The 27395-nt window shown below is 41.2% G+C and overlaps 1 protein-coding gene across 1 annotated transcript in view; it reads left to right on the top strand.

The window, feature by feature from the left end:
• The window catches only part of LOC139720794 (uncharacterized), a 53197-nt gene that overhangs the window by 17536 nt on the left and 8266 nt on the right, over positions 1-27395 (top strand). Inside the window, exons 2-12 of the mRNA XM_071632135.1 lie at positions 4398-4545; positions 9318-9464; positions 11754-11879; positions 12558-12716; positions 14551-17364; positions 17769-18353; positions 18699-18937; positions 23115-23311; positions 23964-24513; positions 25021-25255; positions 25991-26067. Coding sequence (XP_071488236.1) covers positions 4398-4545; positions 9318-9464; positions 11754-11879; positions 12558-12716; positions 14551-17364; positions 17769-18353; positions 18699-18937; positions 23115-23311; positions 23964-24513; positions 25021-25255; positions 25991-26067 — 5277 coding nt within the window. The remainder of the gene's footprint in view (positions 1-4397; positions 4546-9317; positions 9465-11753; positions 11880-12557; positions 12717-14550; positions 17365-17768; positions 18354-18698; positions 18938-23114; positions 23312-23963; positions 24514-25020; positions 25256-25990; positions 26068-27395) is intronic.

Genomic DNA, 27395 nt, shown 5'->3' with positions numbered 1-27395 from the left:
ATCAGCCAATCAGACGCAAGGATTTCAGTAGCTTTTAACAGTTGTCGGTGTAAATCACTGACAAAAAGTTTCATGAAACACCCCCCTGGAGAGTTTTAGACAGCCTCATCAGGTGGTGCCTGGGGAAAGAAAATAAACAACAATAAATATGAAGGGTGCTATGTATTCAAGTAAAGATTAAAAAAGATAAAAGGAGTACAGATTACAGTTTATATGAGTCATTTTGTTCTTTAGGTTCATGCTGTTGTCTTTTTCATAAAACAAATATGCAGTATGTCAATGTAAAGAATTTATGCATGATTGTTATGAAACAATATTTTGAGAAGAACGAGACAAAGGTGTTGTGCATGATGGATAATTCAAACTTGGAGGTATTCTCAGTGTGGACATACCAATTTGAAATGCAATTGGGATAACTTGTAAGAAGGTTTTGAAAGATCATATGACAAAAAAAAATCATGGATTTGAACATATATAATTTTTTCAATCTTCTTTCTTTTTGTCTATGTTTTGTTTGTATGTGAAATTTTGGTCTCTTGCAAGTATCAGTTGAAACTTGACTTGCCTTGCTCTTTTTATTTCATTCAGCTGTTCATGCAAGCAAAAGCTTGTAATACAAATGTTCTTGGGTCTATGAGTGTTTACTTTGGCCATAAAACTGAGAGTCGACTGCCTCCAAGCATATTGAGGCCATGTGTGAGTTTTGTTTGTATGCCCTGCGACTATTGCTGAACAGGCTAAAATATGTGCAAGTCTAAAGGGACAAAAGAGTGTTGTAAGAATGAGAATCTTATTGTTGTTCCCCCGACTACCTGCACCACGATCTGTAAGCCGATAGCGCACCAAATGTCGTTCGTTCGTGCAGAGGCTAGGATTGAATTCGATTAGACCGAGCGCTCCCGCGCATGGGGACCGATCAATTTCCTAGGAAATTTCGACTCCCTTACGAGGAGCTGTTGTCACTTACTGGAGTTTGCAGGAATGTGTTTTTGAATTCCAGGCTATGGTTTTATATATATATTTTTTTTTTCTTTGCCCTATGTTTAGAGGCAACGTGTTTGAAGGGGAGTGATGAAGATTATTCAAAGGTTGGGAAGGTACTACAGAGGTGCTGCAGTTCAGGAACATCTTCATCCAGAAACTTCAGTGATATTCATCATCTAAGACTAAGAGATACAAGTTTCATAGACTCAGATATACATGTGCACAAACTGACAATCACACACACACACACACACAATGCACACACATGCACTGCTCTCCACCTGCAAATACAAATTTGGAACATCCCTGTATTGCTAATATTTACTGATGATTGTCAGACAATTGTGCTGTTCAGTCAAGGCTCATTTTAAATTGGGTTCCGAAAATATGCAGCTTTTTTGCCATTTCAGAAATGGTGAATTCAACATTTTGAGTGCTAAATTTAACATTTAAGAAATTCAACATTTAACAAAAGGTTGGAGGAGTAAAAACATCTGAAAGGTTAATTTACCATTTCATTCTCAGAGTGTTTCTATCTATCTATCTATCTATCTATCTGTCTGTCTATCTATCCATCTATCTATCTATCTATCTATCTATCTATCTATCTATCTATCTATCTATCTATATCTATTTATCTATCTGTCTGTCTACCTAATCTATCTCTCTAAGTTGTTAGATCAGATGGGTAGATGTGCGGTGATAGATAAGTAATGTATATTGTATGAGATGGTCAGCTCGTCAGGGCAGTGTGACATTTGATGACCCTGCATAGCAAACCAACCACAGGACTGCCGCATCCAGCGATGTGCATATTCACCTGCTCCAATATTGTTGTTTCACCAGCACAGAGCCAGACAGTTCAATACCACCTATACCCACATGAAACAACCTATACAGGCAGTTGCTGTCCAGTGATATATTATATTAAAAGTGGATGCTCTCCTTTAGTACTTAAATTGAAATCCCAAATAGTCTGCAGTTTGTAAGACTAGCCCTATAATCACCACACTCCACAGAGATCAGGCTTCAAGTGAAATATATGGACACCAGAGACTCCAACTCTCTCGTTTTCGACGGGAGATCTCCCGCCGAAAGCCCATTTTTGCAAAATCTACCGTTTTCCCGCTTGAGATTTAATTTCTCCCGCCCTGGCTCTGTGTCTCCCGCTTGAAATGATTTCTTACTTCATATAATTGTATGTTGAAAAACAAGCCTTAGATAACAGGAGAGAGCATCTGGAACCCTAGAGCTTCTAGGGCCCTTGAGTGGGCCCTGGAGCCCAGCCGCAAGGAACTTCGCGCACATCAAATTGGAGTCTCCCGTTTGCTTGGGTCTCAGGCGGGAGAATCTCCAGATCAGAGGGTGCTTTGGGTTGGAGTCTCTGGGACACTGTCTATAAAATATATATTCCAAACTTATACTCCATACTTACTGATTGGCCTTCTCATGGGACATCATTAAATACATAATATTAAGCTTCTTTGGATGGAATAACACACAATGCCAACTAGAAGATAATTTGACATATATCACATATATATATTCCATTCTTAGGTTGTGTCATAAAGAGAGTGACTGTTAACCTTTAGTCTCAAAGTCCAGGCGTTTTCTCAAATACTACTTCTGAGTGTTTTTCTTTGTTTGATGGAGGGTAATAAAGATGTCAGTGTGAAGTGAAAGTAGCTGCTTATAACTATGCCAGGGTGATTATCAACATCCAGTAACTTGTTTTATGGTTTCAGTCACTGTACATCTGGAGAATTTATTAGACTAATATGAGAGCTCGAGTATGAAAACTGATGGCAGGAAAATTGCTAGACAGATTAACTAAAGCAATTGATTGTGACAGATGGTGGATTGATTACGGTAATCAAGTGATGCAAATGACATCATATCAAATCCTCTGAAATGTGTATCTTTTCAAAGAGAGAAGATACAGTGGTATCATCTCTCTCCTGAGACTTGGAGGACTTTTTGTGCAGACATTGAAATATCTAGGGGAATGTTTTTACCCCTTTCAGATGAACTTTACCCATTGCTTACCCATTGAACTCCCGCTCATGGGGGGGGGGGGGGGGGAGGGGAGGGTGGGCATCACCTCTATCCATTTTCTACAAGTTCAAGAATCTCACTAGACCAGGCATTTTGAGCATCTTCTTGTTGTTGCAGTGAATGGGTTAATAGCAAGGACACTAGATCATAATAGCATGCAGCAGAGTGTTGATTTTCAAGTGTATCAGCCAATGGAAATTAGTTTTTTCACACTAGTGTGTGCCATTGAATCACTGTTGAACTGTCAGTTACACAGGAGGTGTGAAGAGTACCTTATAATCAGATTTTATTAGTTGCTTGCAGCTGTATTCAATGAGAGTTTAACAGAGAGGGAGTTCAGAGTGAATCAACTCAGTGGATGCACTCATTGAAAGTTGACTGCTCTGAACAGGGTATAAGCTGATCAAATTTGACTTTCAGCATTTAGTGAAAAAGCGCTTGATTACACAATAAATAGAATGCCTGTGGAATTTTGTGAAAGTTTCTTGCCGCGAAAGAGGATGCCGGCTACATTTCATAAAAGTTTCATGCCGTGAATGGTTTTAGTTTTTAACGTACAGTACTTTGCAAGTAAACTCAGGTACAACCTGAAGTTTAGTTTCAGTTGGTGCAATGAATTGAATGGAGCTCTAAGGTTTACAAAACAGTGCCAGTATGAGTACGAGGTATGTGCAAATATACCCAGCCTCGACAAGCCTGTTGCAGTTTCTGTACCTGTGTTTGGTGTCTGGTGTTGAGTTGTTGATTTATGTGAGATGGGTGTCAAATGGAAGATAAAATTATGGTGAGAAAAGCATCGATGTATATGTGACCAGTTGCCATCGTTTATTCATTACTAAATATCTTTCTCAGGATGGCCTTATCAGGTGTCAAAGTTTTGTTCTTGTGTAGATCTGTGCTTTTCTATGTAACATAAATCGTTGGGAGTGTAAACTTTATGCTATTATTAACAATTTAGTAGTATGCAGTTGCAGTTTCTTTGTTGGTGTTGGGTTGATGATTTATGTGAAATCGGTGTCAAAGTAAAGATGAAATTACTGTGAGGTAATCAAAAAGGATATTATATTTGTGGCCTGTTTCATTGTTTATTCATTTGGTCAATTATCTTGCTCGGAATAGCCTTATCAGTTCTGAGTTGGCAAAGTTTTGTTCTTCTAAAAGTCTGTGATTTTCTATGTAACATAAAGTCATAAAGTGGATTCATAACAGGCCTGAGCTGATGAAGTGTAAAATTAGGGCTGTCTTTCAAAATCACGTTATTATGGTGTGCATCTTTGCTGCAGTGCAATGTCATGACCATGATGTTGTCACCCAGCTGTAAAATCACCATTTTCTCTTTTTGTTTCCTCTTCATGCAGGCTTATTATCGTCAGGGTGTGGCTCTGCAGTGTCTTGGTCGCCATGCCGACGCCCTGGCAGCGTTTGCCTCTGGTCTGGCCCAGGACCCAAAGAGCCTGCAGCTCCTGGCTGGTCTGGTGGAGGCCGCCATGAAGTCTCCTCTCAAAGGTAAGGAAGAGGCTGAAGGGATGGATGGATGGATAGATGGATGGATGGATAGATGGATAGATGGATGGATAAATGGATGGATAGATGGATGGATGGATAGATGGATAGATGGATGGATAAATGGATGGATAGATGGATGGATAGATGGATGAATAGATAGATGGATAGATGGATGGATGAATAGATGGATGGATAGATGGATAGATGGATGGATAGATGGATAAATGGACAGATAGATGGATTAGATGGATGGATGGATGGATGGATAGATGGATGGATGGATAGATAGATGGATAGCTAGATGGATGGATGGATAGATGGATGGATGGATAGATGGATGGATGGATCAAATGATGAATGGATGATTGAATGGGATGATGGAGGGATGGATTATGCATTGGTGCTAGATTCAATTATATTACGCAGTTGGATCTGTGCATAGTATGTGATCCTCCAGTACACCATAATTTTCAGGTGAAAGTTATGAAATTAAAATCATAAGGACTCACAGAAATGCAGCAATTAAATTGATTCCAGAAGCAACATTTCATTAGTGCTTACAAGAAAAACAGAATGAAACAATGCACCTCAATCAGTTTTACTCTCTGAACACCACATAGTACCAAAATGACATCAGATTCATATCCTTTTGGGATAACCGTGGCCAACCATGAAGAACAAGACCACTTTTACCCGGACGGACTGTGCTAAAGGCAATGCAGATATTAGGCCTGACTTTATCACATGCTTCTAGATAATGACATTGGACAAATAGCACAAATACAGTGATCAATATACCAAAACTATTAAGTTGTGGTATCATATCGTTGTATGGTAAGCAATGAAATGCTAGTTATTCCTTGTCAAATGATGATCATCTGTGTAAAATTGCCGGCTGCTTTATGCAGGTGTTGATAACCAACAAAAGAAGTCAGACACAGCCAATATGGTTTAGGTGATAGGTAGGTGGAAGGGTGAATGCAACCTGGCCGACAAGACTTTTTTTTTTTTCCCCGTTGCCTATGTTTGCATTTTGCTGGCGAATTATTCATACCTTGTTGAGGCGATGAAAGGCTGGAGCAAAACTTGCAAATCGAGGTATGCTCGCTTCAAAGGACCCTGATGATGGGCAAATATTGACTCCCGATCTTGCTGGAACTGTATCATCATTCGGCAAACACACTGGAAAGTTTTGTATTATTATTATGTCCAGGCACTCGGTCACAAGGGGAGAACTTCCCGGCAAGTTATGCTGGCAGAATCAATACTGTATTCTGTGCAGACACAATGATATATGCATGCATATATATTTCATTTGATCTAACAATGCGATAATAGATTGTTTTTGTTTTCATATTGAAAGGGAACAGTCTTTTTTGGCATCCCCTCTCCCCTTGTTACAAGAAACAGCCCTTTTTGGTGATTTTCACTCTTAAGAGTCTTCTTATTCAAGATATTACCTACAGGTGGGAACATGTGGTTTCAGAGGTGCATGTGGAAATGTTCATTTCATGCTATGTGACTAACAGGAAGATATGATCAACATTCATTAAAAAAAAAATCACTATTATTAATGAGAAACATTTCTGTATTTAGAATATTAAGCTTGAACTTGAGCTTTCTTTGTCTTCCTTTTCTGAGCAAATTGCAAGGGTTCATCTTGAGTTTGTGGTCACTCTTATTTTCAGTCAGCTTTTAAACATATCAATCTTACAGAAATTTGAGTAGCAGAAAAGGTCATTAATATTATGCACCTCCAAAATGTTGCAGCAATGTAATGTGCAAATTGCAAGGGAGGTCCATCGTATTCTGGATAGTATGTGCCAATATAAACAAACTGCACCCTCATACAGCACTGTGTTAGATTTCAGTGAATTGCTCCACTAGAACGAACTTTTCATTCATAAGGACACAAAGAATCAAGCTAGCTGCTTCAGAGTGGCTCAACAAGAAAAAAAAAAGATGAGGGAGAGAGAGTGAAGCAATTTGGAAATGATCAGCAAAGATGTTCTCAGTATTGCTGTTTTTCATCTTAACTGTTCAAAACAAAAACAAATTATTACTCTTTTTTAGCAGAAAAATGCCAGGTTAAGAGGGGAAGAATCTGAAGCAGTGTAGACAACAACAAAAAAAGGAAAGAAAAGAAGAAATAGAAGAAAAAAGAATGGAAGGAAAGCTTGCCTTCCCGATGTAGACTTTTTTTGCTCTGACAGTTATCAAATATTTATGACTTCTACTCCTCCACACTCTATGGCCAGCCTCTTGAAATTCAAACCAGCCTTTTTTTTTAAATTCATATGATGGAGGCTCTCCAAGATTTATGAAGCCTGTTCCATATATATGCAGACATGATATTTAGAGGGGAAAGGGAAAAGCAGTAAAATTCCAGCAAGCGGGAGGTGATAAAAATACCCACCTCAGTCGATGAACTTCATGTGCACCTGTAAAAATTTGGTGTGTTTTCAGTTGTTGTTGTTTTCTCATGAGTGCATCCTACTGGAGATATCAGTAAACATTGACAGGAGAAAAAGTGAGGAAGAAAAAGGAAAGAGAGAGAGAGAAAGGAAGATATTGAGAGAAAAGGAAAATATAATGACTATAAATGCCAGGTTGAGAGACAATATACAAGTATATGCAGCTTGCTAGAAGGATACACACAGAAGGCATTGACTTCACCCTGTGAAAGAAACCGTAGGTAACCGTAAACCAGCGAAACAAACAATGCAGCGCTGGACAAAATTTGCTGTCATTCCTACCAGTGCCGGTGGACATCCGACGGAGTTCAGTGTAGATTTCTTTCCTTTCAGTGAATGAATTGATGTATGCGATATCTCTTACACATCACAGACAGGGACTGAGCTTCTTGTAGGTTTATTATGATGTAGAGTAACTTAAATTTAAGCGGAGAGGTTGTGGTTCCGCTCGTACCAGCAGAGGCGTAGGGTTGTCATAAATGGATGAAATTATATACATCTATTATTCGAGTGAGTCAGATTTTAGGAGGCTCACTTTCATAGGAAAGACTGCATCATTTGCCTGGCATCACTGCCATCAAAACTAGGAGGAAGGAATGAGAATTTCAGAAAAGGTTTGCAAGTTTGTAAGGACACCAATACCAGCATCGATTTTCTGCATTACCTCATTTGTGACTTTCTGAGTCAAATTTTGTAAGAGAGTGACTGCAAAGGATATTAGGGGAAAAAATAGTAAGCAGACCTTGTTTTAAATTGTAATGCAGTCGTACGGATGAAACGGCATGAAACCTGCAGGTATTTTTTTTTTTTTCATTGGGGGGGGGGGGGGGAATGACGTCGAGCTGGAATGAGGAGAATTAAATACAACGCCATAGGGTGTGTGGCGAACAATCTACAAAGCTGTGCTTTTGTCCCGTCCAGTTGAGGAAATCAAAGCATTGTGCATTCAAGGTGGGAAAGAGACCGCACATCCTCATCAACACCTGCGGAAAGAAAGAATCCAAGAGAAACACAACAGAAAGAGATGACGAGAGAGAAAGCTATCTACGTAATCCTCTCCAAAACCAATAATGATTAAACCGCAGAGGAAGAAGCCGATCTGAGATTGTTTCAGAGGCTCTGCAATTTATTTCCTTCATGACAACCCTTGAAAAAGAAAGCAAAAACAAGTAAAAAACATACAATACTGGACGTCAATAAACATGGATAGCCTTGAGCAAACCTCTCAGAAAAATTGATCCAAAGCGATTGCATATCCTGAATTTTACAAAAAAAAAAAGAGAGAGAAAAGGAGTTAAGGAAGTGAAAATAAGAATATTTCTTTCCCCACAGATGGTAGTCTTTTGGGAGGTAGAGGAATGATATTGCCTTTTCATTTCTTGATGCCTTTCAGCTTGTTTTGTCTTTTTTTTCATCGTTTTATTCTGTGTCAGAGATTACGCTTTCCCTTTCTGCTTTGATTCTCTGTTGTTCTTGAATGATTGAGTGATTGTAGCCTTCAGGAAGTTTGGACATATGATGCAACTGGTGTTGATATATTTAATGTAAAGGTGCAACCACCCACCCCCCCAAAAAAAAACAAAAACAAAAGATGTGCCTGGAGAATGTACAAATTGTGATGGATAACAGCTTTCAAGTTGATGAATTTGTGTTTGATTTTGATGCATTCTTGGACAATCGCATTCCTACTTGCAGGAATGCAGTTTCCAATTGGACAAGATGAAATTGCACCACTCCTTATGCTTTAAGAGGTTCATAGGTCCAGTTTCCAATATAAAGATAAAGTAATTAAAGTAATTAAAAGTAAATCAAACTAAATTAATGGTAGCGTGAAGGCTTTCAGATCTTTTTCAAATGCAGTCTTGTCTCAGAATCACAAATATTGAACACTTTGTTAAGAAATGGGTCTATTAGGAAACAGTTTTGATCGTGCAATATTCAAGCAACTTCACATCTAAATTCAGCAATCAAATCAAGCTAATACAGAGAACACCCTTCAACACTGAACACATGAAGGGAATATTAAAGATTTTTAGTGCGTGATATAAAAAAGTATGCAGTTCCTGAGGCTGTAATTCATGTAGTTTTCTTTGCAAAATTGTTTTCAAATCAATTTTGTATAATTGCTTTGGCAAAAAAACAAAACAAAACAAAAACATATTTACTTGTAAAGTGCTGTCTGCTTCCCAAGTATTTATTATCTGGATATTATCAGATATATGTAATTTAGCTGTTCTGAAGAAATATTGTGCAAGGAAGTAAATCTTGTAAACTATTCAATTGTTCTTTTCCTTCTAGACAATTTCGAGCCAACCTACAAGCAGCTTGTCTCAATGAACCTGGACAAGAGTCCTTTTGTGATCATATCGGTCATTGGTCAAGAGCTGCTAGCGGCCGGCTATCACGCTTCCTCCCTTGTCGTCCTCGAGTCCGCCCTCAAGATTGGTAAGTGCTCCGACCCCAGTTATGAAATGTAAGAGTGTTTATGTACATAGATATGGTAATGTGTACCGTGGAAGGTGCTAATGTTTTTTCTTTCTTCTTTTGTGGCCTACCAGAAAGGCATAAGAATATTTTGTGCATTTTCTATAAACACTTAATTTTCAGATTATTATAATTTACTTTTAGTAAAAGGTTCCAGTGATTTTTGATCCTTCATAGAATTATTTCTGTATTGATATGAGGAGGATTTTTTTCCCTTTTTGGGTGTGCCCTTTCTTGTAATGCTAATGTAAATGTGAATTTTACTTGAGATGTGATGACATTATGGCATGATTCCCTGTCAAGTTGGATTGCTGTTTGTAACTTTTATCACATCTGTTTATCAATTTCAAAGCTGGATGGGTAGTTTAATTGATGGAAGATGAGGCACATATTATGTACGTGTAATCACAATCCTCATAGAGAGATCAGCAGGAAAGAGTACTGTAGAAAGGAACTGCTGAAATTCTAGAACGAAACGCACTTGGAATTCGATCATGTACGAATGCCTCCTCCTTAAAAGCTGGAGAAGGATGGTTCGCTGTACTTTAGGAAGGGGGTTTTTTTGGGTAGTGGGAAAACCACAACAACCAAAGTGGGGGAGACTCCTTTGAAATGTTGAAGAGACTCTTGAAAATGTGATAAGAGACTTGAATCAGCAGCAGCTGGTCTACCCTTCAGTGTCTGTGTATGCCTATAGTTTAGAGTCAGGTGCACTTTTTTGGGTTTGAAATACAGCAAAAAAGAAAAAAAATAAACTCAGATAAAAAGTGGTTAAGCAGTTTTGTGAGCAAGAAATGGTAAAGGCAGTAGAGGAAGGATTATACACTATGAGATAACAAAAACATGTTGTAAGAATGTAAACCCATTGAAAACGAGTCCTGAAAATACTTGGGCATGTGTCTATGGGAAACGTATGTTAATACAGCAAAATCAGTGCGTCCTCAAATGGGTTCAGAAATTAAAGCAGAGGAGGCACAAGTTGAGTAAACAATAGATTGGCTCAGAGGCAGCCAGAAATGATAGTGAAATAATGTTCCAAAAGAGTTTTCAGCGATTGTTTTAATGATCTATGTTCATATTTCTGCATTCTGGGATATATCGTGTAATTCCATAACTGTTGTAGAGCATATTAGATATAAAGATTGATATATTGAATATTGACATGTATACCTGTAATGCCGATGAGCCATTTCATGTTCTTCCCCATGGTTTCCACAGTGGGACATTAGTTGCAAAGTAAGACAGGTTTCGTTAGAGAAGAGTCTCCATTGATACTAAAAGAAAGAGGACATATAATACTAGGTAAAATATAAATCTCAGATTTTACAGTAGGTCTTTGAGTTGGCCAGAGACAGTCATTACTAACAGGTTCTCAAACGAGAATCCATCTTTTGTGCTGTTACCTTAAAACTTTATGTCTACTTCAAGAACAGAAGAAGAACGGGAGCAAAGATCCTGAATGACCCAAAATATTTACTCTCCAAAGCCTGCCCTGTTTGGCTTCTCACATTCCATTCTGAGCTCCTGGATGGCTTCCCCTCCAAACCTCTCGGGTTGGAGGAGAGGGCAGCGAGAGATGGGCTCTTCCCAGGGAATGACATCTGTGGTGTCAGTCTCATTGTTTTCATATACTTGATGTATATATCCTGTAGAGATAGCAGCAGAGCAGATGGCTGTGTGCAGTGTCCCAGTAAAAGCATATTGCATATTACTGTGGCTGGCATGCCTGGGTGTTAGGATAGAGCATGGAGCTACATGGATACACATAATGGAGACTGGAGATGTTTAATACTGGTCCAGCAGTTTGCAGATGCTGGACTTGTAATGGGCAGGTCTAGGTTTCAAGTCTCAAGTACTTGTCCCCAAGCAAGGCCCGCATAGCTCATTTTCCTTTAAAGGTTTAGATGTGGGTATATTTTCAGTAACATATACAAATGTAGTTCAAATTCAGATTGTAGTGGTTCAACCAATTATTATAAGTACTGTAAAACCAGAAGCATTCACAGAATGATCCCACATGAATCACTATCAGTAATGGTTTTCAATGTAATGTGTAGATAAAAACTTGTCCATGCATTTGACTTTCATGAACCTTGGCTCCTCACAAAATTCTCGAAAATTTCATGGACATAAAATTTGTTGGTTTTACAGTACTATCAATTATTGTTAGGATGTGGGAGTGTAGTTGTCAATGAAAGAAACAAGAGATCCTAAGTTTGTGTTTTTCTTTTCCTTTGTAACAATTTACAGGCACGAGCAGTCTGAAGCTGAGAGGTTCAGTGTTCTCGGCCCTGAGCAGCGCACACTGGGGGCTGGGAAACACAGAGAAGGCTATATCCTTCATGCACCAGGATCTCTCTGTGGCTAAGTCACTCAGTAAGTGCAAAGAAGGGTCATCTGGTGTCAGAGATTATGCTGGAGAGAGTTGATGTTGATCTACCTCTTGAGTTTTATGCTCTGCTGGTTGATCAATGTTGATTCAGCTTCTGGGTCTTATGCCTTCTGACATAAGAGAAAATGCAGTCAAAGGCTGTATTAGAAAGTTGATGTTCTTCCACTTGAGTTTTATCTTCACAAGAAGACCTGTACAGCATCAATTTAGATTTATCAAGGAATGCTTTATGTGGCCAGTACACTGGGTTTGTGAGAAAGATTTATGTACATGTAAGCTACAATGTCATTGGAAGTAACCTCAGAGTTTGCATAAAAGGCAGTTTGAATATGAATTTGGAAATGCACTGTGCTATTAGAGCTACTGTGTGACCCTGATTTTTCTTTTTCCTTCTTTGTTGTGATCCGTGATATTTATTAAAGTGCAATTGTGATTAGTGATTGAATAATCCCTGAGTAAAAGCAGACCAAATGCAATGAAAAATCAAATCTGCAAAAAGGCAAATTTTGGATATACAAGCAAATTCAAAGGGATAAACTTCACCTAGTTTCAAGTTTGGAGGCATTGTTGTTGTTGTTTTTATGTCACTATCATCATTTTCTCTGTATGTGGGGCCCATATGATCATACTATGTCTTTCTTTCTACACATGCACTCACCTAGGTGACCATGTTGGTGAATGCAGAGCTCACGGCAACTTGGGGGCAGCATACTTCTCTCAGCGCAACTACAAGGAGGCCCTCACACACCACCACTTCCAGCTCTACCTGGCCATGAAGCAGAAGGACCGGAATGTGGCCGCCTCCGCACTTAGCAGTCTAGGTACAACAATTTACCTCACTTATATGGCCTGTCACCTTTAGTGTTTTGGCCAACGCTGTCATTTTTATAGGGCTTCTCACCACTAGTTTTGGGCCCTGACACCTTTAGTGGCTTGCCACCACTAGTTTTGGGCCCTGACACCTTTAGTGGCTTGCCACCACTAGTTTTAGGCCCTGACACCTTTAGTGTTCAAACCTGTTACCCTTGGTATTGGGCTTGTCGTTCTTAGTGTTTTGACCAGCCCTCGGTGTGAAGGGTCCAACACTCTTGGTGTAAAGCCCATCACCCATGTTGTGGAGGTGTTGGACCATATTGCTCTTAGTTTTTTTCTAGCCAACATTGCCAGTTTAGGGCATGTAACCCTTGGTGTTGGGCCCTGCCACCTTTGGTGTTTTAATCTGTCACCCTTGCTATAGGGCCTGTTAATTTCATTGTATACTACCTGTCCACCTCAAGATACTACTGTATGGATCAGCAACAGGGCACTAATAGTCATTTGAATGCATTCTAAAACTCACTGAAGTATTTCTGGGATATCAGAGATATTAACGAAATCTGTATCCATAAAACCCTTCACTGGCAAAATATCTTGCTCTTTACTGAACAATGATTTGGTTAGAGTAAAGTTCAGTCAAACAAACTGACTCTACTTCAACTTCACAATGCAATCTTTTGATCATGCAAATCAATCCATACTTTTAAATCCTGTGAGAAAGTCCTTAGCAGATGGTGGAGATGATGTGAACTCGAGAAGATATGACAACTCCATCCCCCCCCCCCCCCCTGTATGGCCTCTTTTGAGTAAGGGTTCAGCTCAAGTCAATTTCAGTCTGTTTCCCATTACCATTATTGATTTTTCCCATGCTACCAACAATCATTGTTTATCTGGAGGAGTTATTGACTGTGTGCTGTGGCATATGGCATTGGACTATTGATGATTAGTTATCAGTCACTGTGATTTGATCTGATATCTTAAATGCCAATACTGTTATTGCTGTCATTTGTTGCACAAATAGTACATAACAATAGATGTACACATGTTGAGAGCAGTCTCTCTATACTGTGGGAATAATCCACAAGTGGTTATCAGGGTCACTGAGTTTGGTTGCAAAAGTTGCTCTAGTTCTCTGAGAGCTTGTAATCAAAGTATTGTATTTAGTATCATGTAATCTGCAATAACAGACAAGCAAGCTTTGAAATAACAAATACAAATTATTAATCAGGTCAGGTCCTCTTTAGTGAAAAAACATTTTTTTTTTTTTAAATCATTGCAACTTAATGTAACAGGGCAAATTTGATGGAGGGTACAATTCTAGCTTAATTACTTGCCGTATGACAGCAATGGTATAAACATAACTCCCACTTCTCATGGACCTGCCTAGAGATTCCATGAAATTGTATGACATGCACGGACCTCCTGACACTATTCATTTGCCAGTTGATGCTTTCCTGGTTTGAGCAAGTAATGTATTTGGTAATGTTAGCTTGGCCACTTGTATGTATTCAAACTTACTGTTGCTGATGATGCAATGTATATATTTTGTTGTTATTTTCTTTTACAGAATCACTCAGTATTGAATAGTACAGAATCTCCCTTTGTTGATGCATCTAGTCATTGTGATGTTTGATATCAAAGAGTTAGTACCCCGCACAACCCTTGCAAGGCTTTAACTGTGTTACCCCACCCGTTGGACCACACCTGCAATGTATGTTGCATTTGTTTAGTGATCTCACTGGTTCATTTGATCCCAATCTTGGTGACTCTTTATGAACTGTTGGATTTGTCATCAATTGGTTGCTATTAATATTCGGTATTTGTGGTTCTCATCCTTAGGTCATGTATACTCAGCCATTGGGGACTTCCCGAATGCACTCACCACTCACAAACAATGTGTCACTCTGGCAAGGCAACTCAACGATAAGCAGTTTGAGGCACGGGAGATCGGTAATGTCGGTGCCGTGCAGCTGGCACTTGGGGATTTTGACAAGGCTTTGGAGTGCCACAAACAGCACTTGGAGATTGCAAAGCAACTTGAAAATAGAACTGAGGAGGCCCGGGCCTACAGTAATCTTGGCAGTGCTTTCCATTATCGTAGGAACTTTGACAAAGCCTCACACTATCACACTGAGGTTCTAGGAATAGCCAAGCTCCAGGAGAATCGTGCAATGGAGGCTAGAGCATATGCCGGACTTGGGCATGCAGCGAGGTGTTCTGGGGACCTTAACTCAGCAAAGCAGTGTCATGAGCAGCAACTCAACATAGCACTGAGCACAAAGGACAAGCTAGTGGAAGCACAGGCATGCTCAAATCTAGGCATTGTTTACCAGCAACAAGGACAGTACGAGACAGCCCTGAAGCTACACAAGGCACATCTCAACATCGCCATGGAGATGAACGACCGCGGGGCAATGGGGCGTGCCTATGGCAACATGGGCAATGCCTACAGCGCCCTGAACCAGCACGAGCAGGCTATCAAGTACCACAAGCAGGAACTAACAATATCACGGGAGGTCAATGACAGGGGGGCAGAAGCATGCACCCATGGAAACCTGGCTGTGGCCTACCAGGCGATGAACATGAAGGAGAAGGCCATGGAGCACTATCAGGGACACTTAGCGATAGCTGCAGAACTGAGAGACAAGGCCAGTGAAGCGAGGGCTCTCAGTAATCTGGGCAACTATCACAGTTCTCGCGGGGAGTTCCAACAAGCAATCCCATTCTATGAGAGATATCTGGCACTGGCCAAGGAAGTTAAAGATTTAGAGGGGCAGGGCAAGGGGTATCATAATCTCGGGTACGCTCACTACTCATTGGGCAATTACAAGTCAGCGGTCCAGTTCTATGAGAAGGATCTCTTACTGGCAAGAGATCAGAAGGACAAAGTATGGATGGGACGGGCATATTGTAATCTTGGACTTGCATACAGGACGTTGGGTAATTTTGAGCGAGCAGAGGATTGTCAGAAGTGTTTCCTGACAATAGCGCAGCAGGTCAAAAATGCACCGGGAAAGTTCTGTGCCCTTGGCAATTTGGGAGACATCTACATGGCCAAGAAGGACATTGAGGGAGCAGTTCGATTCTATGAGCAGCAGTTACAACTCGCAAAGCAAGTAAGCAACAAAGCACTGGAAGCAACAGCCTATGGTGCCCTCGGTGCAACCCAGAGGAAACTGAAGCACTATGACAAGGCTTTGGCTCACCATACCCAGGAGCTACAGCTCTACCAGGAGCTCAATGATATCCAAGGAGAATGCAAGGCCCACAGTCACCTTGGGGCTGTGCACACAGCCCTGGGAAAATTTCTTGATGCTTTCAAGTGTTACGAGGAGCAGCTGGCTAGGGCGAGGGAGGTAAATGATGGACCCATCCAGGCACAGGCACATGGTAATCTAGGCATCACAAAGATGAACATGAATCTCTTTGAAGATGCCCTGGGCTACTTTGAAGAGCAGCTTGCAGCACTGGAACAGGTAGGGGGCAACGTGGCGCTGCAGAATCGTGCAAGTGCTTTCCGGAACTTAGCAGAGTGCTATGAAGCACTTGGTGACATGGAGGAAGCGGTGAAGTACTACGAGCAGTACTTGTTTATGGCACAGAGGACTAATAGTGCTGAGGAGCAGGACAAAGCATATCATGGCTTGGGGAACGTTCATCGCTCTCTCGGCAATCTCCAGCAGGCATCGTTTTACTACGAGAAGCGATTAGTGCTTGCACACGAAACAAACTCTTCCACTGCAAAGGCATCTGCCTACGGGGAACTCGGGTGTCTGCACAGTCTCATGGGCAACTTTGAGCAAGCAATATCCTGCCTGGAAAACCAGTTGCGAATCACACTGGAAACGAATGACAAGGCTGGCCAGGCAGACGCTGCCTGTGGGCTTGGTGGTGTCTACCAGCAAATGGGTGAGTATGAAAAGGCATTGGAGTTCCACGAGGATGACTTGAAGATTGCCGAAGAGACCAACAACCTTTCTTGTCAGGGTAGGGCATTTGGTAACTTAGGTGTCACTCAGGAATCACTGGGCAACTACCAGAAGGCCATCATGTATCAAGAACAACACCTGAGCATTGCTGCTCAGGTTAATGATCGTGTAGCTAAGACCCTGGCATATGCAAGTCTCGGGCGTGTCCACCACGCTCTCAGAAACTTTTCCCAGAGTGTCACATATTTCAAGCAAGGACTGCAAATAGCCAACCAGCTGGGTCGCAAGGAAGACGAGGCCAAGATCCGACACAGGCTTGGCCTGGCCCTGTGGTCCAACAACAAGCTTGATGATGCCCAGCACGAGCTGTACCGTGCCACAGAACTCTTTGAGCATATCCGCAGGGAATCACAAGGGAGTGGGGAGTACAAGCTGTCCCTGTTCGATGCCCAGTCTGCCTCCTACCAAGCCCTCCAGCGAGTCCTTGTTGCTCTGGAGCGCACAGATGAAGCACTAGCTGTGGCTGAGCGTGGGAGGACGAGAGCCTTTGTTGACCTGCTCCTGGAGCGCCAGAGTGGGGAGGCTGCTGTGGGTGATCACTTTGATGCAAGCCTGATGACCAATGATGTGATTCAGGAGCTGGTCAGCAGACAGAGTGCTAATATTCTCTACTTTTCTATAGCTGATGGACATCTCTACAGTTGGCTCATGACTCCTGGTGATGGTATGTAACAACTTTTTTTATTTCTCTCTTTGTAATTATTCTTTCTGTTTTTCGTGCGGTTATTTTGCAGTTTATATGTTAAGAATGTTTTGTAGAAAAGAAGATGAAAAACCTTCTGCTATAGCTTTCAAGAATGCTATGTGGAGTGACAAATTAGATAGCAACCAGAAAGATGCTAAACTTAATTTATTTTGTTTTCCAGCAGGCAATGAATAATTGTGATCAGTTAAATGTATGTTTATTGGAATAATTGCAAATGGGTAGTTATGTAGTAACAGCAGCATTGGCCTTAGCACAAGACCTAGTTCAAGTGCCAAAGTTCATAGTTGGTGAAATATGATAAGATAAAAATTTGATTTGTTCATGAAATATGTTGCAAATTCTATATTTTTTTTTCCTTCTAGGTATTGTTAAGTTCCATGATTGTGACTTGGCCCACATTGACAAGGACCCGACATCAGATGACCAGTCCTCCACTGCGTCCTCCAACACCTCCCTGCCCTCCCTTAACCTCAGCATGGCATCGGGGACGGGTGTGTCCTACGCCTCTACCGCCCTCTTGGAGCAGTACATCAGCCATGCCCGAGAGGCACTGGGCGTGGACAGCCACCATCACTACTCCAGTGGGGACATCACCAGCGAGACGGAGAGTGAGGCGGACGAGCTGCTACAGCAGCACCTGGAGGAACTGAGTGCCAAGCTGGACCCGGATCGCAGCAGCTTCCTGCGTCTCACCAACCGCAACCACATCATCAACAGCTCGGCACGCAGCGTCGCCAGCCTGGCCAGCCAGCTCAGTGGGGTAGGCAGCCTCAACGGCAGCCTGGCGCGGAGGGAGGCGGCCTCCAGGATCCTCCGCCAGAAGTCATGGTCTGGGAAGCCACCACTGAGGGCGCTATACGACGTGCTGATATCCCCTCTGGAAGACGCAATGCCACAGCCCAATGGGCCAGACACACCTCGCTCAGATCTTGTGCTGGTATTGGAAGGTAAGTAGCCATGTGTGATATCTCAATTTTGTAAGTGAAATAGGTGACTTATGAATTAAAATGTTGATTGAAAATGAGCCAAATACTCACCATAATCATTTCTTATATTGTTGAGCAACATCTCCTCTGCTTGTTTTGTTTGTATGAAGGCTTCCTGTACAAGTTTTACTGAACATGATGCTTGAATTGATATGTTTAAACCATTTTGGCCTGAAATGGAGAAAGAATAAAATACATTGTATGCATCAATACACGTACGTTTATTGCATGGAGAAAACTAAAATGAATCATGGTATGCATCAGGCATTAATTAATCGGTTTTACCTTAATATTCTCCAACTTCAGGTGACCTGTACCTGGTGCCTTTTGCCATCCTTAAGGGTGGCTCATCCACCGAGTCACTCCATGAGAGATTCAACATTCGCATGGTGCCTTCATTGAGGGCACTCAACCTCAACCTGTACTGGGAGCAGCGGACACCATCCAGCAGTGGCATGCAGCCCGCCCTTGTGGTGGCCAACCCCAAGTTGCCACCCAGCGTTGTGGGCAAGTGGGGATGGAACGGAATGGCTGGCTCTGAACAGGTAAGCATTCTCTTTTGTATTAATCTTTTGTTTAGTTTGATGCCAGGTATGGCTTACAGACATTCCATAGCGCATGAAGCAGAGAAAAACATTTGAATGCTGAGTAGATGTTTTGAGTTTGTTTAATGCACGAAGACATATAGGAGCTGATGAAGATGTGGGTCTAATTACCAAATTTCATGAATCATATGAGGGCTGGAAGACATTTCATAACATAACATTTCTCTCAAAATGTCAAATGAGCATTTCAGTGGAGCAATCACTGTTGTGTGTATGTGTGTGTGCGTGTGTGTGTGTGCGTGTGTGTGTGCGTGTGTGTGTGTGTGTGTGTGCGTGATATCCTTCCACTGAAAAATCATTCAGAGTTTGAAGGTTGATATGGAATTTGATGATTCACCCTGAGTCTTTGTGATTTGCCTTTACATTTTGTTGTCAGGTCTTTGTACTCTCACAGGCTCTACCAGTCAAAAGGTGTTTAGTTGTTTCTTGTGCCGCTGAAATGATTCCCGATCGATGATTACGGGTCTGTTTCAACTTTTGCTCGAGTTCAGTGCTGAAATCACCCCCTGTGGATATGCAGATTTTCTCAGTAGTTTGATGTACTCGCTCTGGGTTTGTTTCACTCTTTTCTGTCTAACTTTTTTTCTTTCTGACGATTGGTCACAAGAGAGACTGAATGAGAAGTTAAAAAAGAATGTGAGCAGATGTTAGTACTTCTTTGGGAGCAATTAACAACGAAACATGAGCGGTGATCTGTCTTCAGCTGGGTTCTATTTCAACCCTTTTCAACCCCCGGGCTGCAGTGGCTGGCAGCCCGTTGTCATAACAATGGATTTTTGTCGGGTCAGAGGTCATCTCATAATATTCCTTTTCAAGCTGCTGTCTCAAAACGTCTGGAGTGCTGCATGTCATTGAATCTGAGTGTGTTTGGCCTCAGTTCCAATGTTCAGGTTTCACATTTGGTGTTTGTTTTGATGATCTTTGCATTTTTGTTTGTTTCTGTTGTCAGGTATGAATATTTGAGGACTTGATTTGTTGCGTAGGGATTTACGTGCCTTCCTAGTCGTTTGTTCCTTCCTCGTTTTAAAAAGTCGTTGCAATGTGTGAACAAAAAATGCCCCCCGAAATCAATAATTTCACCATGGTTTATAGAATGTGAGATGAATAGTAACACTGTCTTCTAGTCCCCTTTCAGCGTAATGCTCTTAAAAAGTTGCTCTATAAAGATTTAAAATAAGTGCTAGGTTGGGTAGGTACATAGAGATGTATACTAAGAACACTAGAGGGCGGACTCCGTAAAATCCCTGTGACCGATAGAAGGAGGCGTTCGCCATTTTGGTCCGGGCAAATTTCGACTAGCGACCGTACCGATAACGTGTAGCGCTACGGAGCATTCAGGGAGATCGACGACGGGATGCAACGGCAGTAGGCTGGCATCTATGCCAAGGTCTCCATCGGAGTTTGGAAATCGAAAAATGTTCTTAAATTCGCAAATTCTACTTAAAGTAGCATAGATCTATGTTGCAAAATGCCTGGTTCATGTGCTGCTTTTGGATGTAGAAACAGGAGAATAGAAGGGGAGCGGAGATTCCTTTCACAAGTAACTAAAATTACATTTATAGTGTGTGTTAAACAGATTGATTCAAGGCAAAAAAAAAAAGAAGGAAAAAGAAAAGAAAAGGTCTTGCAAAATTCGTCAGGGGCACTCCGCCCTCCCTCAGCTATTCTCGATCTATTGCTACTATAATATAGATAGCTAATACAGTACATAACTATATGCAAGTATTAAGGTCGGCGGAACGGGGGAGGGGGCATTTGCCCCATTTCAAAAAAAAAAAACTCCCCTTTTTAAGTTAAAAAAGTGCTCATTTCTAAGTGCCCTATTTGGCCATTGAGCCCCCCCCCCCAAAAAAAAAAAAAAAAAAAAAAAAAAAAAAAAAAAAATCGTTCCTCCACCCTTTGCTATACCAGCAGTTAATTTCACTAAGATAGTGTGAGAAAAGCTCAGAATACGTAATATATGCCTGGTGACAGGACATATGCTCCGGCATTGATATCTTTCTGAAAGTAGAATTACCATCATGGGTCTGATTGGGCTTTTGGTTCTTGTAAGAAAGGCAGGGTGAGGATTAGGATTAGGGTCACCGTGGGTGTTATGATTTGGGTTAGGGTTTATGTAAGCTTCAACATTAGCATTTCGAGCTTGAACATCAATATGTCATGGAACCAATATGCCTACACGTACTTATAAAAATGATTTATTTCATTTCCACCACCACCAGAAAAAAAAAAAGAAATACAATGAAACACTCGTATACACAGATAGGACTATAGAATGCAGTCCCCTCATACAGAAAAAAATAAATATAACTGCAAAAAAAAAAAACACAAAAATTGACGCAGTATACTGTATCACAAGGGGCATCCGGCAGTCTAGAGACCAAGAGAACCCTTTGTATTGCATGGACCATGGTCGTGTTGGTCGGCTTGAAAGTATTACCTCGTTGAGAATAAAGTAATTTTTTTATATTTTCATTTTCTTTACCACTCACAATAAGAGATTGCTAGCAACTTAAATTTTTGAGTTGTTTCCTTCTCTCATCTCCGACCCCCTCATCTTTTTGCTGAAAGGCAATACGTGTTTGAGCGCTTGTTGTATACGTGTTCACGTGTCCACCACTACTGCACTGCCCGGACCGATGCTTGTTTTTGCCCGGACAAAGATGGCGCGCGGCCTCTTCATCTCGGCACACGAGCACTGCGTACGCGCCACACGCAGTCCGCGCTCTAGTATATTATTAGTATACATCTCTATGGGTAGGTAATTGTAGTATTCTTGTGGCCTAACACTTGCTCTTAAATTATAGTGGTATTCAACTGTTCCTTCCAAAATCAGCAAATTGAGTGAAAATTGCATTTCTTGGTAGAAGCCATCTGAATACTGAAACAGCTGCAGAAAGAGCTCATATTTTCAAATGTCAAAGGTCAAGTGAAATGAATCCCTGGGTGATGTGGATTGTGCCCCAAAACGTTGAAATATATCTCATCTCGTCTGTTTATGGCAACAATATTATTTCATGGTTTGACATATAATGAGCCGACTCCCATATGATTTTATCTTAACCATGCAGCAGAACAGTTTGGCATTTTTGTAAAGCACTATAACTTGAAGGTGTCAAAACACAAGAATATTATGTACATGTGTTTGCATTTTTGATGTGTCATGTGACATATTTGGGTGGGCGGTCACTATCAAACCTTACGTTTTGTGTCAGCTAGAATTGTATTTTGTTCTCCCTGCATCCCTGTTGTGTATAATGACAGTACGGATACATTTTTGAAGCGAGTGAGTTTATTTGAGTGTACTTATTCACCATTTACTGTGTTTGGAACACCATGTGGATTGAAATCTCTATGGTAACCACTATGAAGGGATTTTTATTTTAGATTAAACTAAATCTTGCAAACCAGCATGAACAACATTCTCTTCTTCTATTATGTTGCGAAGCTGCACTTTAGCAAAAGCTCATTATTTATACTTAAATCATATGCTTCTTAACTTCAAAGTTAGATATAAAAAGGGTAATGCTTTCAGAAAATGAAACGAAAAAATAACAAATAACTCCAAACCTCTCTTATTGACCAAAAAACAGACATTTTTAGACATACACCTGTACTTTGTATTTGAAGATTGACCAGTATGGCCTTTCGTAGGTTTTATGATGCATGGTCACTTATGCACAACATGTCTCACATAGTAGTACATGAAGCAATGTTCAGATAATGCGATTGTCCTATGAATTATGCAAAGTCACTCTGTAGAATATTAGCACTATGCATTTACCCAACACTTTGGAAGTGTGTATCAGCCAGTCTTTGAGTTCATTTACTCAGTTTGATGGTGATAGTGATGATGATGATGATGATGATAATGATAATGATGATAGCAAAAGTGATTGTGACATTGGTACAAATTCTGCTAGTGCTGAAAGTATTAAATGTGAAATTAGCAAGCCTAACACTGCAGCTATTAATGATTGTAATGAAATTGTTATGATGTACATGTATGACAAGATGACATCTTTTGTTCATGTGAAGCAGCATTCTAAGAGCATGTTGGTCACTATTCTACATACCTGATATAAACAAAATCCTATTTCCACACAATGTCTTTTAGGAAGCAACAGCTGTGTCGGAGCTCCTCAGTGTAAAGCCATTGACTGGTGCAGCGGCCAGCAAAGAGGGTGTGCTTCGCCTGGTAGAGAGTGCCGAGTGCCTGCACTTTGCTACCCACGTGTCTTGGAAGCTCTCGGCCCTTGTGCTGTCTCCCAAAGATGTTGGTGGGCGGAGCACTTCTCCTATCCATCTCATTAGGTAAGGAGGGTGCAATCTTACATTCTTCCAATGACATCTTCTTAGCAATTTTAGTTTTTTAAGTTTTGGTGACCGTGTTGTATTGCATGTGCTGTCTTGCTTTTGTGAAGTGTTCCTTACTGAAGATTAATATTTCTATCAGAGGATTATTTTTTTTAATATTTTTTTTTCAGTAAAAGCATATTTACAGTCAAAAAGTCTGCTTTGTATGCACACAATGAATTAGCAAGTCAACTTAGCCCACAAAATGCTTTCAAATAAACAAGTATCTTCCTAGTATTCATGTACTTTTTGATCTGTTATCTTCTCTTGTATTTTACAGGTAAAGGTCCTTATAAAATTATTACATTTTCATGTTTAACTGCTACAAACATGGGTTAAGTCTGTGGTGAATTGTGTATGCTACCATATCACAGATGACATAGACATTATACAGATGTACGTTTAGGACATGATTACTGAAAGTTCTGCTTCCCCAATTGAGATCAATCAGGTGGGAAAAAAATCCATGGTGAATTTGTCTCTCATCATCATGTTATGATGAAGTCTTTACTTTTCTATATTTGTCATTGTTAGGGGACAAGGAACTACATGTAATTTGTTTTGTTTTTCCATTATCCATAATTAAATATGTCAAATGTTTTCATCACAGTGGCAATAATCAGAACTCACCAGAGCAGCTTGACCTGAATGACATGAACAACCCAGAGGATTCTTCCATGGATGGACCCCGCCCAGACATACCCTCTCTCAGTGACTTCCTGCTGACAGCAGCTGATGTCTTAGACCTCCGCCTCACAGCCAAGCTGGTGGTCCTCAGTCCCTATGGCAACGAAGGGCGTGGCGGTGGCCGCATCACCTCCGACTCGGTCATCGGTCTTGCACGCTCCTTCCTGGCGGCGGGGGCCCAGAGTGTGCTGGTCCCACTCTGGTCCATGCCCGAGTCAGCAGTCCAGGTCTTTATGAGGGCGCTGTACGACCGTCTGCTTGGTGGGAGCAAGGCCAGCGCAGCGGTGACTGCGGCCATGAAGAGTGTGCGGGAGGTGAAACAGTTCTCCCATCCGTCCAACTGGGCGGGCTTCGCCCTCGTCGGATGCGACGCCAGACTGAGCAACAAGAGCGCCATGTTTGGCAACGCCCTGGGTGACATCCTGACCACGCCCTCCAAGTGTAGAGATGCCCTGCGGGTTCTGCTTCATCTGGTGAGTATCCTGTGATTGATCACATTCAGGAAATGTCTTCATCTTGGTAGTGTTTCTTTGAAGATGAGTATGCTTGCATTATCAATTTGTACTTTCTCAGGAGGTGTCCAGAAAAAGGCCAGCTGACAAGGGACTCCTCATACTGCTCTGTGCATTCACAATAATATTGATGTGCAACATTTAGATTTAATAGTCTTTATAGATAGTTGTGTAGAAGTAATATTTAATCGTCCGGTAAGAGAATTGCTGTTGACTGTCACAATTTGTACAGCAACTCTTGACAAAAATTTATGCACAGTTTTAGTGCGTGTGATTAGAGTTAACTTAAAGTAGGTTAAAGAACAAGCATGAGTAGTTTATAGGTGCCTATGTGAAGTCAGTGGTGAAGAGTGTTCATTAAGAAAATCAGAAAGGATGTCAGAGCTCTCTGATATCATAACTGATGTTAGCTGACCTCATGCTTTCATTGATCTCATTCCCTCCCACCTCTCTCCCTCCCCCCGCCAGATTGAGAAGTCCCTGCAGCGCATCAACCGAGGCCAGACCAACCCCATGTACACCACCCAGCAGAGCATCACGAAGCGGGTGGGGCCGGTGAGGGGGTGGCAGGAGCTGCTGAAGTCTGTGGGCTTCCGCTTCGAGGAGGAGATCTCACCCACCATCCCACCGTCTGTCTTCTTCCCCCAGTCTGACCCAGGGGACAGGCTGCTGCAGGCCAGTGCCAGTCTGCAGGCCCTGCTTGGTACGTTTCTCCGGGGATTTCTTTGGAAATAACACAATGATTTCAAGTGTAATTGGGCTTTGATTGACCTTAACCCGTTCCATACAGGAACCTGGTGGCCTGTGTATTAAGTCTATGGGGATTTCAGAATTCAGTATGGAATGGCTTAAGAAACCATAGATTGTTCCCTATACTCTACAAAAGTAGTTGTAACTTGCCAAGTTAAACCCCCCCCCAAAAAAGAAGAAGAAGAACAACAACAACAACAACAACAACAACAAAACTCACACACACACACACACACACACACACACACACACACACACCAAACAGTTGCTTTTATGTATGTAGCAAGAATCTATTACATCATGTTTTAATGTAAAGCTGTTTTAGTTACATATGTGGTTGTTTTCTTAACCCGTTGAGGACGAGTCCTGAGTATACTTGGGCAGGGGTCTATGGGAAATGTGTGCTGTAGCAAATTCAGCCCGTCGTCAACAGGGTAATAGAGTGAAAAGAGGAACATACCAACAGAATTCTTTCAATTTGAGGAGTTCATAGTAGCATCTTCAATAATCTCTGAAGTGTGAAAATTCAGATGTTTGCCAATGTATGAGTATATATGAAGATCACCATATGTTTGTGAAGCAGTAATGGTTTGGTATTTAGTAGTTGAGTGAATGATACAAAGCTGTATGTAGTGCTGACTTCAATTTCTTTCCTAATGAGTTATCTGTTCTTTGTCACGTTCCACAGGCTTGTCCAACCAAACCAACCTTGCCATCTCAAAGCTGCTCCCATCACCTGAAGCAGCTCTTGAAATCATAGAAATGGTGAGTGTTTAGAATGCGAGCAGCAGTGGGTAGATTTATTTAAGCTATGTGATCTATGTGTACAGTTTGCAGAGCTACAATTGTACAGAGCTACAATTTGTATGCTTTTACACTATGTAGTGTCTTTCTTTTTTTCCTCAAAATTAAGAAATGTATTTTGTAAAATAAAAAATATGTGTGGTTTTTTTTTTTTTTTGGAATTTGATTTAGTATTCTTATTCTATCTAAGCCAGAGTATGATTTTTGTCATACATTTTGTTTTTCTTTTACCCTGTGTCAGTCCCCATTTTGAGATGCAGATTTTTAGCAGCCCTGAGTTGATGTTGGACAGCATTGTTGATATACATGTAGTCTGTTCAGTGCAAATACTGCTATAGCTTATCAGTATGATTATTGCTGCCTGCAGATTTTTAATTTGTCTTTAGACTTAGGATTTTCCAGTACAGATGATGTACAAATATGCTGAGTTTTATTCCTGCAGTAAATGCATACTGAGTGTTTCATTCAGTGTAGTTGGCACCAAGTTGAGGTGCCTTTACCCTCATTGCAAGTGGGTAGAGATGAGATTTATTGTATGCGCTTAATAGTGTATGCATTGTACATCTAGTTGCTTGTAGATCAACAACTGTATGTCCATCACACAGTCCTACCTGTGTTGTGCAAAAGTAGGAATGTTGCTTGTCCTTTGATGTTTGCAGCATTTAGAGACTTCAAATGCTTTCGGTAGAACCTGGAAGCATTACCCCCATAATGCTTTGTCAATGTTGTGCCATTGTATATCAAAATGCAGTGTTACATGTTCTTCAATGTATATCATATTGCAGCTTTGCTTTAATGTAGTTTATCACACCCTAATATTAAATGCCTATATCATTTTGCATCTCAACGCATATGACTGCTCCGCTCCCACCCCACACCCCGCCCTTGCCATATGTGTTGCCCTGCCCCACCCACCACCTCCATCAACCCCCCATTCATCCATCCATCCATCCATCCATCTGTCCATTCATTCAATTGTCCATTCATCCGTTCATCTATCACATCTCATCCCAAACTCTCCCGGGGAGTAGCTGTATGCACTGCTGATTGAGCTGGAGAAGTTGAGGAGTGAGCAGCGGGGGGAGAGCCCCACGGCCCTGGATGCCAGCAGCCTACACATACCCAGCTACCTGCAGTCCCCTGGGACTGTCCAGAAACATATGGTAGACACTAACACAAAGCACCAACACAAATGCACCAACACAGATGCACATACACACAGTATTTCACAATGAGAAGAGATGATATGCCAGTTTTGTACTAACATATTAAAATTTATGCATATCTTT

Source organism: Diadema antillarum, unplaced genomic scaffold, assembly GCF_040938485.1.
Source record: "Diadema antillarum isolate AM-2024a unplaced genomic scaffold, OU_Dant_1.0 scf00000133, whole genome shotgun sequence".
NCBI classification, from domain to species: domain Eukaryota; kingdom Metazoa; phylum Echinodermata; class Echinoidea; order Diadematoida; family Diadematidae; genus Diadema; species Diadema antillarum.
This window is presented reverse-complemented; position numbering and strand designations above follow the sequence as displayed.